Genomic DNA, 12,363 nt, shown 5'->3' on the forward strand with positions numbered 1-12,363 from the left:
TTAGAAAACCTCTTCCTGCTAGCTTAAACAGGAAGTAGTGGCTGCTGTGGGTTATCGCTAACCCTAACCCTAATGAGATCATTAAAGAAAAATTCTTGTTGTTCTGATTCCTCAATGATTAGATGAGTAATCATGTTGCAGTCTATTTTATCATTTCTATTCACCTATTTCCCATCTTTTGTCTTGACACACATTGTACGATTTTAAACATTGGCTTAGATGTAAACACGTCACACCGCTCAACTGATTGCCGCTGCGCAGCCACATCGCTCCAATCAGTCGATCAGTACTTGTACAGCCAGATACACTTACTGGAAACAAAAATCAGGAGTCAGATAAACATGAGTTTATATCTCTGTAATATGCAGCAGTAGTGCTGGACGACGTGTCTGAAAAACATGTCGCAGTATAAGTGTTTCAAATTTAGCAATATTGATAAATATCGATTATTTTTTGTTTTAAATATCTGAAGTCTTGCTAGTAAACTTTCCTCTGTTATCCAGTTTTCACTCCGCATTGTTTTTCATTTTTATGAAACTTGAAACTGCTGCGCGCTAGTTCTGAACAGGTTGTTGCTAGGTAACCAAAGAATGTGAGTTGCTAGGTAACCAAAGGGTGAGTGAGTCAGTTGATTCCACCAACCTAGCTTAGCTAACTGTGAAGCTGAGCAGATCAAACCTTTCCTCTGCCTACATTCCCCAGAATGCTGTGTGGTTCAGTGAAATTATTGATTATTCAAACAGAAGTGTTGTCTATTGATATGTTATTGGCCACTACAGCGGTAGCATCCTAATCAGCACAACTGCTTTTTTGATTAAATTAAAAGCAGCTTTATGCATTTTAATATGTAATTTTTGTGATATTAGGTAGCTTTCCCCAGTTATCTTGACTCTCGCCTGGTTTCTCCTTCCACAGATGGGATGTTTAGCTGAGAATGAATGTGTCTTAGTAAAGTAATAGACCTCAGATAAACTCCAACCTGTTTGGACGCCCCTCTCTCTCTCTCTCTCTTGCTGATCAGTGTGCTCAGGAGCACAGGTGCAGCAGCCACATTCATCCTGCGAGTGTACAGAGAGAAACGCTGCGTGAAGGAAGCAGCCTGACAAATCACCAGCGCTACATACACACCGTCATTTACACACATGTTTTCACCACACGTCTTTAGTGCCTCCTTACGCAGCAGCAATGATGATGAACCCGTTCTCTCGTTCTTTTCCTTTTACAGCAAGTCCTCTGATGCAGAAACAGAGGAATTTAACTCCAAAGCGCCTCGGGGTGGGAGTTATTTGCAGACACTGGAAAGCTCGTAAATTGAATCTTGCGCTTGTGTACGTTGGCGCGCAGGAGCTGCCATATTAGATCAGGTTAGAGTGTGTGTGCATGAATCTGCTTGTAGCGCAAGACAAACATAATCTCCCTGCTGCGCCACAGAGGGCTAATAAGCAGCAGAATAACACATGATGGGCGCTTCCACTGAAGCACCTGCTGATCTCAGACATAAATTGCGCTACGGCTGCTTCTGGTTGGAAATGTGAGGCTTTCCAGGCCACTTCCTGCTTCGTTTGCATTCGCGTTGAGGTCAGCGTCATCATTAGCGCTGAACCGCTTCCATTAAAGATCCAGGATGTCGGCGGGGAGACCTAAAATAAAATGGCCAGACCACCTCAGAGATGTCCGTTTCCATGGCAACCCCGGCTGAAGGAGCAGAGATGCAGAGCGAGGCAGCGGAGAGTGACTTCCTGCCTTTTATTTACCCTTATCTTCATCTCCCCATACACACACAAAACTGATCAGTGACAAATGCATCCATCTTTAGTAAAATATTGAACAAAAAAAAAAGCTTAGAAATATTTTTTTGCCATGTGAATTCTTCAGTACATCTTATTTTGGCGGTGAAAGGAGCATTGATGGAGGCAGAAAGGTGAGAATGAGCCGGATGCACAGAGAGGTGAAAGCTGCAGGCCTCTGGCTCCAGATCAGAGAACATGATGAAGAAAGAGGAACAACACACACACACACACAGATAGCTTTTACAAAGTAAGCTGATTCAGGCTCATAAACACACACTCAGGTGTGTTTACTGCCAGCTTTATGGTGGGTTTTTCCATTCAGCTGTAAACCTGATCTGTCATGTTGTCTTCTGCCCTCTCTCCATTGTTTTTTTTTTAAATAAACAATGGAATAATGGAAGAAAAAATGACAAATTTGCACTTTAAGATGCTTAAATGATTAACATGACCACCAGCACAATATTCAAAAGTGATACAGGAGGCGTTTGGGGCTAAATGTGAAGTAAGAAAGGCAGATAAGAACGTAATCTTTGTATGAGCAAAGCTGTGTTCAGTGTTTACTCCTCCTCTTCCTCACATATGCTCAGCATGGATGCTGGAGCCCACAGTCGCACAGTGGGGACCGAGCCGTCAGCCGTCACAGAGCTCCTGCTGCTGCTCCACCGTCTCCCAATGCAAAAGCAGAAAGAAAAGAAAAAACAGAAACTCCAGCTCTGGCAGAACACCAAGCACCAATAGATTCTGGGCTATTCTGTCTAATGGGCCGTAACAGAGCGTTGAGAAGAAACAGGGTTTCCTGACTGCACTCCAAGCACCTCTGGATATTATTACACCACAACTAGTTACTGGACGGCTTTCAGATGTTCATAGATGTCCTGTTGGTTTGCATAAGCTTTATTTATGGCTTTATTTATAAGAACACAACAATAAAATGTGTGATTAATAGCTAAGATATGAGAAAACAACAGTAACATTTACAACGGTGGTTGAAGATTATTTCTTTTAATGATTTTAATGATTGTTGCTTAAATCCAGTCTGTAATGGAAAGTGTCACATTTTTCCACAATGTATGATTTAGGTGAGTCAATCAGTTATTGATTAATGATGCTCCTTAAGGTTCAAAGGTCACTCACGCTTGATATGAAAATCTTCAGACTCTTAATCTGCAGCAAGATAAACGACAAAGTCGGACCAAGAGTCTCTCCGTCCAGAAACATTTCCATATTTCAGCTGCAGCTTTCATCCTGGTGATCAGAGACGATGCGCGTTACGCTGAACTCCAGAGCGTCTGAAGTGAATTTTCATTCTGACCGACGAGCTTCCAGTTCTTAGTCTGGAAATGGCTGCAGACTGTTTGATGTTGAACGCACCGACAGCTGCCGTCTGCATCCTGATGATCCCGAACAATGTTGGTCGACCCAGAAGTTTTGTAAATTGCAAAACAAAAAGTTGTTCCTGCTTAAATAAGTTTGTAATCTAAAGAATTAAATGCGATTCCCGGCTCGTTTCCGAGAGGCCTTGCGCTTTCCCTCCCAGGACGCTTGTCAGTCAACCCTCCCGTTTCCTCAGAGCCAGAGTTTACAAATTCCCCCTGATTTACACGGCCATAAAGCTCCGTCCTCCTCCTCCTCCTGCAGCTTCAATCAGGCTCGCCAGCTCAAGCAGTAATTTTATAACTCTCTGAGCATGTACTCCGCTCAGAGCATCCATCCATCTGCTTCCTCCTCTTACAGCAAGTTGCAGGCAGAAGCCTGAGATGGAAACATAAATTTCTCATGTATTTACCTGCATGCACCTGTTTCTATTTCTGACTTCTTTATTTGTAAATCCGCCCTTCACAAACAAATTCTCGCTCAGTTCTCCAGAGTGAAAAGATTAGAGGATTGTAATTTCACCTCCTAATTAGAGCTTCTCTCTCACACACACACGCCCCTACACACCCCTACACACACACATCAGGCTGCTTTAGTTACAGCAGGCTGGCTGGAGGCATCTGATAGCGGAGCCTCCAGGGACCCGGACGAGCGGCTACCTGAAATTTAAGCCCCTACAGGAAGCTCTGAAGTCAGCATGAACACACACACACACACAGAAGCAGAGAGAGTGTGTAAATGTGTCACTTAAAAGGTGCTATTGCCTCCTGGGTGCCTTCGCTATTTTTAATCGATATTTCCGAGGTGTTTGTGTGACTTCCTGCTGTAAAGAAGGAAATGACACAACTTTATCTGCCGTAGAGACTCGAGACGTTTGGGAAAGGATTTTACTCTCTGCACGTGTATTTTAGTTGGATTTTATGGCAGATCAACACAAAGGAAGAAGCAGAACCAGTACAACCAATTGTAAAAACTGGAAATGGATACTAGAGGATGGGGGGGAAAGCATGCCACACTTTCCAGATTTTTGCTCGCATTCAGAATGATTTGCTATCTCTATAAAATAAATTGAAGTTGGTGGATGCAACCAAAAGATGTGAATATTTTAAATTTTACAGAACAGGTGTCAAATTCGAGGTTTAGGGGCCAAATCTGGCCCACTATAGCTTTTTATATGGCCCTCTAGACTCCAAATCACATCAATAAGTCCCTCTAGTTTTTCACAAATCTACAAAATCAACCAAACTTCACATTTTTTCTGAGTTTTACCGCATTTTTTCTCAAAATTGGCCAAAATATTGGGTTTGCTGAAGCCTCATCTATACTGAATGTCAACATTTTGTCCTTGATGTGACGATTAATAAAAAGTCACCTTTAACCTGACACATTAGCGCAAATATCGTAAAAATTCTTTACAAATATTTCTAAACCAGCATCACAAAATCCTGGATGGACTGATTTAAATTTAAGAAACACTTATTGAATGCTGAAACAAACAAACAGCATCAAGACTTTCATTCACCTTAAAGAACATTCAGCTTTTTGATTTGCCTCTGCTTTACAGCATCTTGTCTAACGTTAAGATGATCCATAAAACCAGCGGCTCTGATGACGGGAATTTAACTCCAGTAATCTCAGATGAACTCTGAGACAAGTTGGCAGAGCTTCTTCCTTGGACGTAAATGTTTTATCAACTGTAATGAAAGCAGATTAGCCAGACGGTAATAATAATAAAGTAGTGTGTGCTCAGATTTTCCCCACAGTGTTGCTATTTTTAACTCCTCCAGATGGTCAGCTCTGTCTCCACAGGAGTAAAGAACCTGTTTCCTCTGCTGCAGGGTAAGGAGCGGTACCTGGACATCATCCACAGCTACATGGAGGTCCACGGGACGGTGCACGGCACCAGCACCGTCTATCTGCCCGGCTACGTCAAGAACCACGGCATCCTGAGCGGCAGAGACCTGCAGTTCCTGCTGCGAGAAACCAAGGTGAGTCGGACGTCTTTGCTTTGAGCTTTTTAGAGGAAACCAATCGAGATTGAAGGAGTTTTTCTTTAGTTCTGCTGACTGTAGAGCCGCTTTGACCAGCTTGTGTCCAGTAGAAGACGATATTGTGTTGAGATCTGTGGTCAAAGATTTCTCCTTCCTCTAGTTACTCTCTCTTATACACTGATCAAACATTTTCTGTTGTCTTCAACAGAAGAAGCGACGCTTGATTACAGATCAGAAGGAAATCTGATCAATCTGGTGGATTCATATAGAAAGTGGCAGACATTTACAAATTCAGTGTTTTTTCAGTATCTGCTGTGGAAACTCTTTGTCACTCGGTCACAGTTTGCATGACGGCTGTCGTCTTTGTCATCTTTATGGTGGAGAAGCTTTTTTGTCTTTGGGTTGTTCCTGGTAACATTATCAGTGCAAACAAAGGCAGAAATAACTTTTATTACCTCAGCAGCAGGTAATAAAAGCAAAATTAACGGTATTAATTTTGCTATTATAATATAATAATCTGCTTCATAAGAAGACAAAGTACACAAGATGTGATTAAATCTTGCATGTTGATTGTTTTTGTTGAGCTGTGTTTTATTTTCCTTCCACTAAACTTTATGCATTAATTGCAGGGTTTTAAGCAGAGGTTGTTTTTCCTGTTTGGAGCTGTGGATGTTTTACACCCATCTGATCAGCAGCAGGCTGATGCAATGATTGCTGTAGGAGGAGAAAGAGTGTGAAAACACACACCAGACACTTTACCATCTCCTGAAAGCGCGTCGGTATTGTGGATCCGGTCGAATGCGATGCGGCGCTCGGCCTCCATGTGAACAGGATTGTTTAATGTGAGCTAATGGGGAGAATGTGGGTCAAAGCCATATTCCTCATTGATTGCTGTAGTTTTTTTTCCTTTTAATCCACAGCAGCAGCATCCGAGATGCTGGCTGTTCTCCATCAGCTCCTCCCTCTGAGTCCTTCAGTCTGGGTAGATTCGCTCCTCTCCCTATAAATAGAGCTCCTCTGTTTCTCAGCTCTGAGGAGAAACATTCAGGAAAGTGCATGTCGCGCTGCCACCTGTTGGTGGAGCGTGGAATAGACACTGCAGCAGCCCAAAGAGCAGAATGATCAACACGAGCCTGAGGCGTCATGTGAGCAGCGGCATATTTTAACCTACAATGCAGCATTGTGTTGACAGCCGGCTGTTGTGAACAAGCTTGACTCTGGACGTACGAAGCGTTTTCTAGAAAACTTCATTATGTCTCCATCTGAATGTTGACAAACTCCTGCAGCCTCCCTTCCTTGTTGCTGTAAGGAAATGTGCCACCTCGACCATATTTTGTGCTGATGATGTTTTTGTTTCAAGATACTCGATAGCAGAAACTCGTTGGGGACAGGAAATGAACTTTACTGCTGCTGTAGCCTGGTTAGCATCTGAGAAAAACTGCTAGCACAACAACTAGAACATCATTTAATTAATAAATACTACAGATAAAAATAGGAAGTTTTTCATCTACATGGATGACTGTAAACCAGCAGAGGTGCACTGAGAAATTGATGATCTTATTTACCTCTGCAAAGGTCTAAAAATCAACTTCTTTTTCCTCAACAGGTTATTAACTACATGTTTGCAGTTAATAATAATCACTTTCTTGCTATATTTTTGTGACATTTGAGAAAAAAAGAAAAAAAATCTGCATCGGCCAGAAATCTGCAATCGTTGCATCAGAGCAACATGAATCAAATATAGAACCTGTTTGGAAACTGATTGTTTTCTTTTATTTCAGCTTTTTGTGGGTCTGTCCTTCCCCTACGAAGGCCCCGCCCCGTTGGAGGCCATCGCCAACGGCTGCGCCTTCCTCAACCCCAAGTTCACCCCACCGAAGAGCAGCAAGAACACAGACTTCTTCAAAGGCAAACCCACCCTGAGGGAGGTGAGCGAACTCGTCTGCATGGTACAATGACCCGTCTGTGGTTTCTCCTCCTCACCGCTGCTCTCTCGTCTGCAGCTGACGTCTCAACATCCGTACGCCGAGGTGTACATCGGTCGGCCCCACGTCTGGACGGTGGACATCGAGAACTCTGCCGAGGTGGAGCGGGCGCTGCGCTCCATCCTGAGCCAGAAGGTAGGGGAACAAACGCCTTGTGTTGTTGAGCTCTGGAACAAAACAAAAGCTTTGTTCTGGCCTGACGCGTTTCGTATGGTTTGAGGTTATCTTGAATTAATGTGTTTTGTTGTGTTTTGTGGTCAGATTGAGCCCTACCTGCCCTATGAGTTCACCTGTGAGGGGATGCTGCAGAGAGTCAACGCTTTCATTGAGAACCAGGTACAGACTCCTTAAAACGAGACCGGAGCCTCTTCAGTAGTTGCTTTTCCTCAGGCACCATGAAGAAGTTAAGGTCTAATCATCTTAGCTTCTAATTAGCAGCATGAGGAGGTTATTAAGGCTGACATCCCTGCAGGGTGAACTCCCTTTGTTTGCTTCATAATGTAGTGTTTTCACAATAATAAAACAGCAGGTCATGAGGATCCTGTTTTGAAAAACGTCCCACACACTTCCTCTTGTCTGCTGTCAAGGAAGTAACCAAAGATGGATTTTACATTTAGTCGCATTAAAGACGCAAACAGTTCATAGTTTGTGAGACACTCCCAGACAGACGGGTCTGGGAGAATGTTCTGGAGAACTTTAAAGCTGCAGTATGTAACTCATGAAAGTGGTCAGTATGAAAGATAATCTGATGGGGGGGAAAAATCCAACTCCTCCCTGTGGTTCTACTATTGCTATTTGCAGAAATACGCTGGAAAAACAATCAGAAACAGGGGAAGATTCTTAGCATGTGTATGATTAACAGCGCTAAGACCCGCCTCTTGGCTCTGATTGCTTGTTTGTAGTTGGCACAGGAAGAAGGCAGAGGAGCTCAATTTTCTTGTTTTTTCACAGAGTATCTGTCTCATATCAAAATGTTGAAACATAGTGACAGTTTCAACAAATATATATATTTTTATTAAAGTTACATACTGCTCCTCTAACATGACAAAATGTTAAAGGTTGTCTGGACTTTTGCAAGACATTGTAGAGTCAGAAATACTGTAATTACAGGTGACCAAAACCGGCTTGTTTTGTTTTGTCAGGATTTCTGCCACGGTCAGGTCATGTGGCCGCCCCTCAGCGCTCTGCAGGTCAAACAGGCTGACCCCGGTCAGTCGTGTAAACAGGTGTGTCAGGAGGCGCAGCTGATCTGCGAGCCCTCCTTTTTCCAGCACCTGAACAAAGACAAAGACCTGGAAAGGTAGGACTCAGTGACGCACTCGCAATGCTTCAAGCAGCCACAAGAGGGAAGCAGAGACCACAAGCTCGTCAGTAAAAATGTTGATTCTGAGCTGAAAATCTTTGTGTCAGGTTTGGCGTCACCTGTAAGACGGTGGAGTCGAGTGCCGACACGGTGGTCCCGGCCTACAGTGCAACCCGCCATCACTGCGTGTTCCAGTCGGACCTGCTGCTGTTCAGCTGCGCCGGCGCCCACCAGACGCTGCAGCGCATCTGCCCGTGTCGCGACTACATGAAGGGCCAGGTGGCGCTCTGTAAAGACTGCCTATAGCAGCTACAGGCTGCTGGAGTGAAGTGACACATAAACTTTCTAAACTGCGTGTGTTCATATTTATTATTTTCCCCCAGCTGCAGGACGGGACACTCCTGTAGCCAACCGGTGCGCCCGACTACTCTGATTCACCAGCAGGGGGCGCCGAGGCTCTTTACTTGAATGGACAAAGGGAGTTGAGTCGGACTGTAAACCCGCAGCTCAAATCAGAGACACTAACGGACGTTAGCGCCCCCTACTGGCAGCCACTCCAACTGCTCCATCCATTCCTCCCGTTTAGATCTGACACTGTTATTCTTTTGGTAGGTTTGCACTGGACTGGACACACACACTTGCATAAGCTGAAGAAGAACTCAGTTTTACACTGTAACCGTCTCTACAAGGGCAGACATTTAGATTTTTTTTACTTTGCAAGTTTTAAAGTGGAAAAGTCGGAGTTGGTATTTGCTTAAGTTGCACATTTACGTTCAGAGCGACTGACTATAAGTGAGTCTGATTCTGCAAAAGGCCAGTAGCGCACGGGGTCGCCGTGCCGTAGCCGATAGAGACGTGACAAACACGATCGAACTGGTCGGTCCTCTCCATGTAGGACCGACCAGCTAAACTCGTAGGAATCGTTTTGTCCAGCAAACTGTAAGCAGTGAAATCATCCAACGCAGCGTTCCTGCATTGCAGAACCTCCCTGTTCTTTCTTGGATAATCACTAGGATTTTAATTTGCCTGCAAATTATAGGAAAATTACAGAGAAAAAACTTTGTAGTTCTTGTAATAAATGGGAAAAAATGCACTATGGTAATCAGAGGTTTATAAAAAGATTTTAGTGACACTGTATATTGTTCATATGAGTTGAATTTTTTCTTTTATATTTATTTTGTACGCAGAACTTTATGGCTGTGTTTCGCTGGAAATGTCTTTTTTTTATTATTTAAAGCGGGGTTGTCTTTATTTTCCTTTTTTCTGTCTAAAGATTTTTATTTATGGAGGGTAATTTAAGATTAAAATTATGAAATGTATGATTTAAAAGGAGATTTGTCTGCAACTCTGTGGCTTTTAGACATGAGATGAGACAAAACGTAGGTTTACAGAATCTATTAGGTTAACTTCTATACCAGCTCTGCTCAGATAGAAACTGAAGTTTTTATTTTTTATTCTATGCAAAACATCTCAAATTCAGACGTGAAATCTGACGAGATTTTCTGTCGCTCTTGCAAGAAAATATTGGGAAAAAACTTCAGCAGTTTGATTACTTGTGAACTAATATCCTGTTTTTGTCTCATCTCTGTCTCTTTAAGACAGAGACTCCCAGACGAATATTCCTCTTTTCACCCCAAACATTTTGGAGGAATTCACGATTCATGTTCACTGTATTTGTTTAACAGGTCTGTGATCTGCTGCCAAGTTAGTATTTGAAGTTTTTAGTGACATAAACGTGCCTTTTGGTGTTTTCGGTTTGGTTCTGCCTCAATCATCTACATGTCTGATAGTAACTAGATTAACAGTAATGAGAGTGAATTGGATCCTAACAGCAGATGTAGAATAAACTGATTAATCAGAAATCTGCAGCTGTGAGGCAAACCTGTTTTAAGTTGCAGCCAAAAGCCTTATTTACGTTACTCAAACCTCACATCCTCAGTTTGTTTTCTAGATTTGTGTTCTGAGCACCAACCATATCATTTTTGTTTTTTGCTCGTTAGTGGTGACGATTGCAGTCCAATCAGCCAAAAGGTGAGCAGTGACATTTTGTTTGCTCTTTCTGAGTCAGAGGGAAACAGCTTTATTTTTAAATAAATCTTCTTTCTGTGACAAAAGGCTCAGCTAATGCATTTCTTCAATATCACAGAAACACAGCATGATGTTTAGGATGGAAATGATTGGGTTAATTTGTTGAAAGCAATATTACCCAACTCTGAATTTATAAAACATGATTAGGGCACAAATTAGTCATTTATTAGTATATTTTTTAAAGTTTACAGCACATTTGAAGATGCTGATCTAAAGGTTAGAAGACACAAAGCAACCAGGTTGTTTTTAGTGTTTTGTTAATTATCTGATTCAGATTGATCTAAACACATCCTAGTTAATGAAAAAAAAAAAGAGGAGTGATCCTGCAGGTCAGTGGGATCTTCATGCGGTACATTACTGAGAAACCAAAAAATTTACTTAGAAGAATAATTGGCATACTGGTTTAAGGTGCTGTGCTTCAAACCTGATGGTTGTGGGTTCAAATCACCCTTGTGGCTCCACTAATGGAGAGGTAGAAATCTTGGCAGTGGTTTTTTTTGTACAATGTCTAACTTTGAGCTGTTGTATGAGTTCGAGCTGTGTGTTTCTACAAGGTGGTTGGTGCAGTGGTTATGGTACTGCGCTCTGGATCTGATGATTGTGGGTTCAATCCTTGGTCAGGCCAACCATGACAAGATATCTGTGGAAACGCTGCTGCCCAGGGATGTAGAACTGGGGCCGTTAGTTCACTAAGAGAAGAAACTATGGTACAGTGGGTCCACCATAGCTGGCTGTAAATTGTCAGTTGTACAGCACCAGCTATGGTGTACACACTGTCCAGTGCACCATAGTTTCTTCTCTTAGTGAACTAACGGCCCCAGTTCTACATCCCTGGGCAGCAGCGTTTCCACAGAGTAGACTCAAAAAATACAACTTACTTTTTGAGTCTACTCAAAATACTTTTTCAGCCCTTGTTGCTTTAACAAAGTTACAGATTACAAAATAGTGTAGCAACTAGGATTTACATTCACAATAAAACTGAAATAGGTTTGTTGCCAACCCAGGAAATCTCAATTTAAGACAAAGAGACAGTTTCAAAGATGATTCACAAAATTTATTTATTTAAATGAAATTAAAAAGAGGGTTACAAACACAAATTCAGCTACTGATGCTTGCAGGTTAGAGATGAAAGACCTAATCTGGAGGAAGGTTCCCAAAATCACTCACTCCTGGGTTTTCCGCCATCTTTGTTTTGGTCACTGCACACAAGAGAAAATGCCATCATCCAGGTCACCCGTCGCCAATGAGAGAAGTCCTCAGATCTGAAGAAGAAGAAAAAATACACCGATAGGACGGGCAATAAATTGATAAATAAAACATTACCAGCCTGTTGTCTTCTGTCTACAAGCCGGTGCTGGATGGCAGCCGCATGGCTTCACTTCCACAGTCACGCCATTTGGAGCAAACTCGGAGATAAATTCAAATTGGTGCAGCGCCAACAACACCTAATAAAGAGATTAAAAAAAGCTCAATTAAAGGCAAATTACATAAAATAAGGCTCAAAACTGCGCACTATGCCAATCAAGCTAACCCCTTTCCACGCTCACGTAACGCCAGAAGCTGTTTGGTCACAGGAATCACTCCGCCCACAAGTAGACGGATTTTTCTTCTTCCTTAGATTTTAACAGCAGCTTGTGGTTTCCTACAGGTGTACAGATATACAAACACCTAAACAATTACAAGTGGAGGCAGGAAACTCACCTGTATGGCATCAGCCATGAACTCTACGGAAGCTTCTTCTTCTTCTTTTTATTGGCGGATGCAAGGTGCATTTACCGCCACCTACCGGACTGGAGACGAGTCTCAGCCTGCTGTCCACCCCTGCTTTAGTG

At 42.6% G+C, this 12,363-nt stretch overlaps 1 protein-coding gene across 2 annotated transcripts in view; it reads left to right on the plus strand.

Moving 5' to 3' along the window:
- The window catches only part of mgat5 (alpha-1,6-mannosylglycoprotein 6-beta-N-acetylglucosaminyltransferase), a 43,557-nt gene extending 33,000 nt beyond the window's left edge, over positions 1–10,557 (plus strand). For both annotated transcript variants that reach the window (XM_028010266.1, XM_028010268.1), the window contains 6 exons: positions 5,003–5,152; positions 6,937–7,083; positions 7,159–7,275; positions 7,402–7,476; positions 8,283–8,440; positions 8,551–10,557. In XM_028010266.1, the coding sequence (XP_027866067.1) occupies positions 5,003–5,152; positions 6,937–7,083; positions 7,159–7,275; positions 7,402–7,476; positions 8,283–8,440; positions 8,551–8,749 (846 nt within the window). In that variant the 3' untranslated portion in view covers positions 8,750–10,557. The remainder of the gene's footprint in view (positions 1–5,002; positions 5,153–6,936; positions 7,084–7,158; positions 7,276–7,401; positions 7,477–8,282; positions 8,441–8,550) is intronic.
- Positions 10,558–12,363: the final 1,806 nt, after the last annotated feature.

The sequence above is a fragment of the Xiphophorus couchianus genome, chromosome 24 (genome assembly GCF_001444195.1).
Source record: "Xiphophorus couchianus chromosome 24, X_couchianus-1.0, whole genome shotgun sequence".
Lineage (NCBI taxonomy): Eukaryota > Metazoa > Chordata > Actinopteri > Cyprinodontiformes > Poeciliidae > Xiphophorus > Xiphophorus couchianus.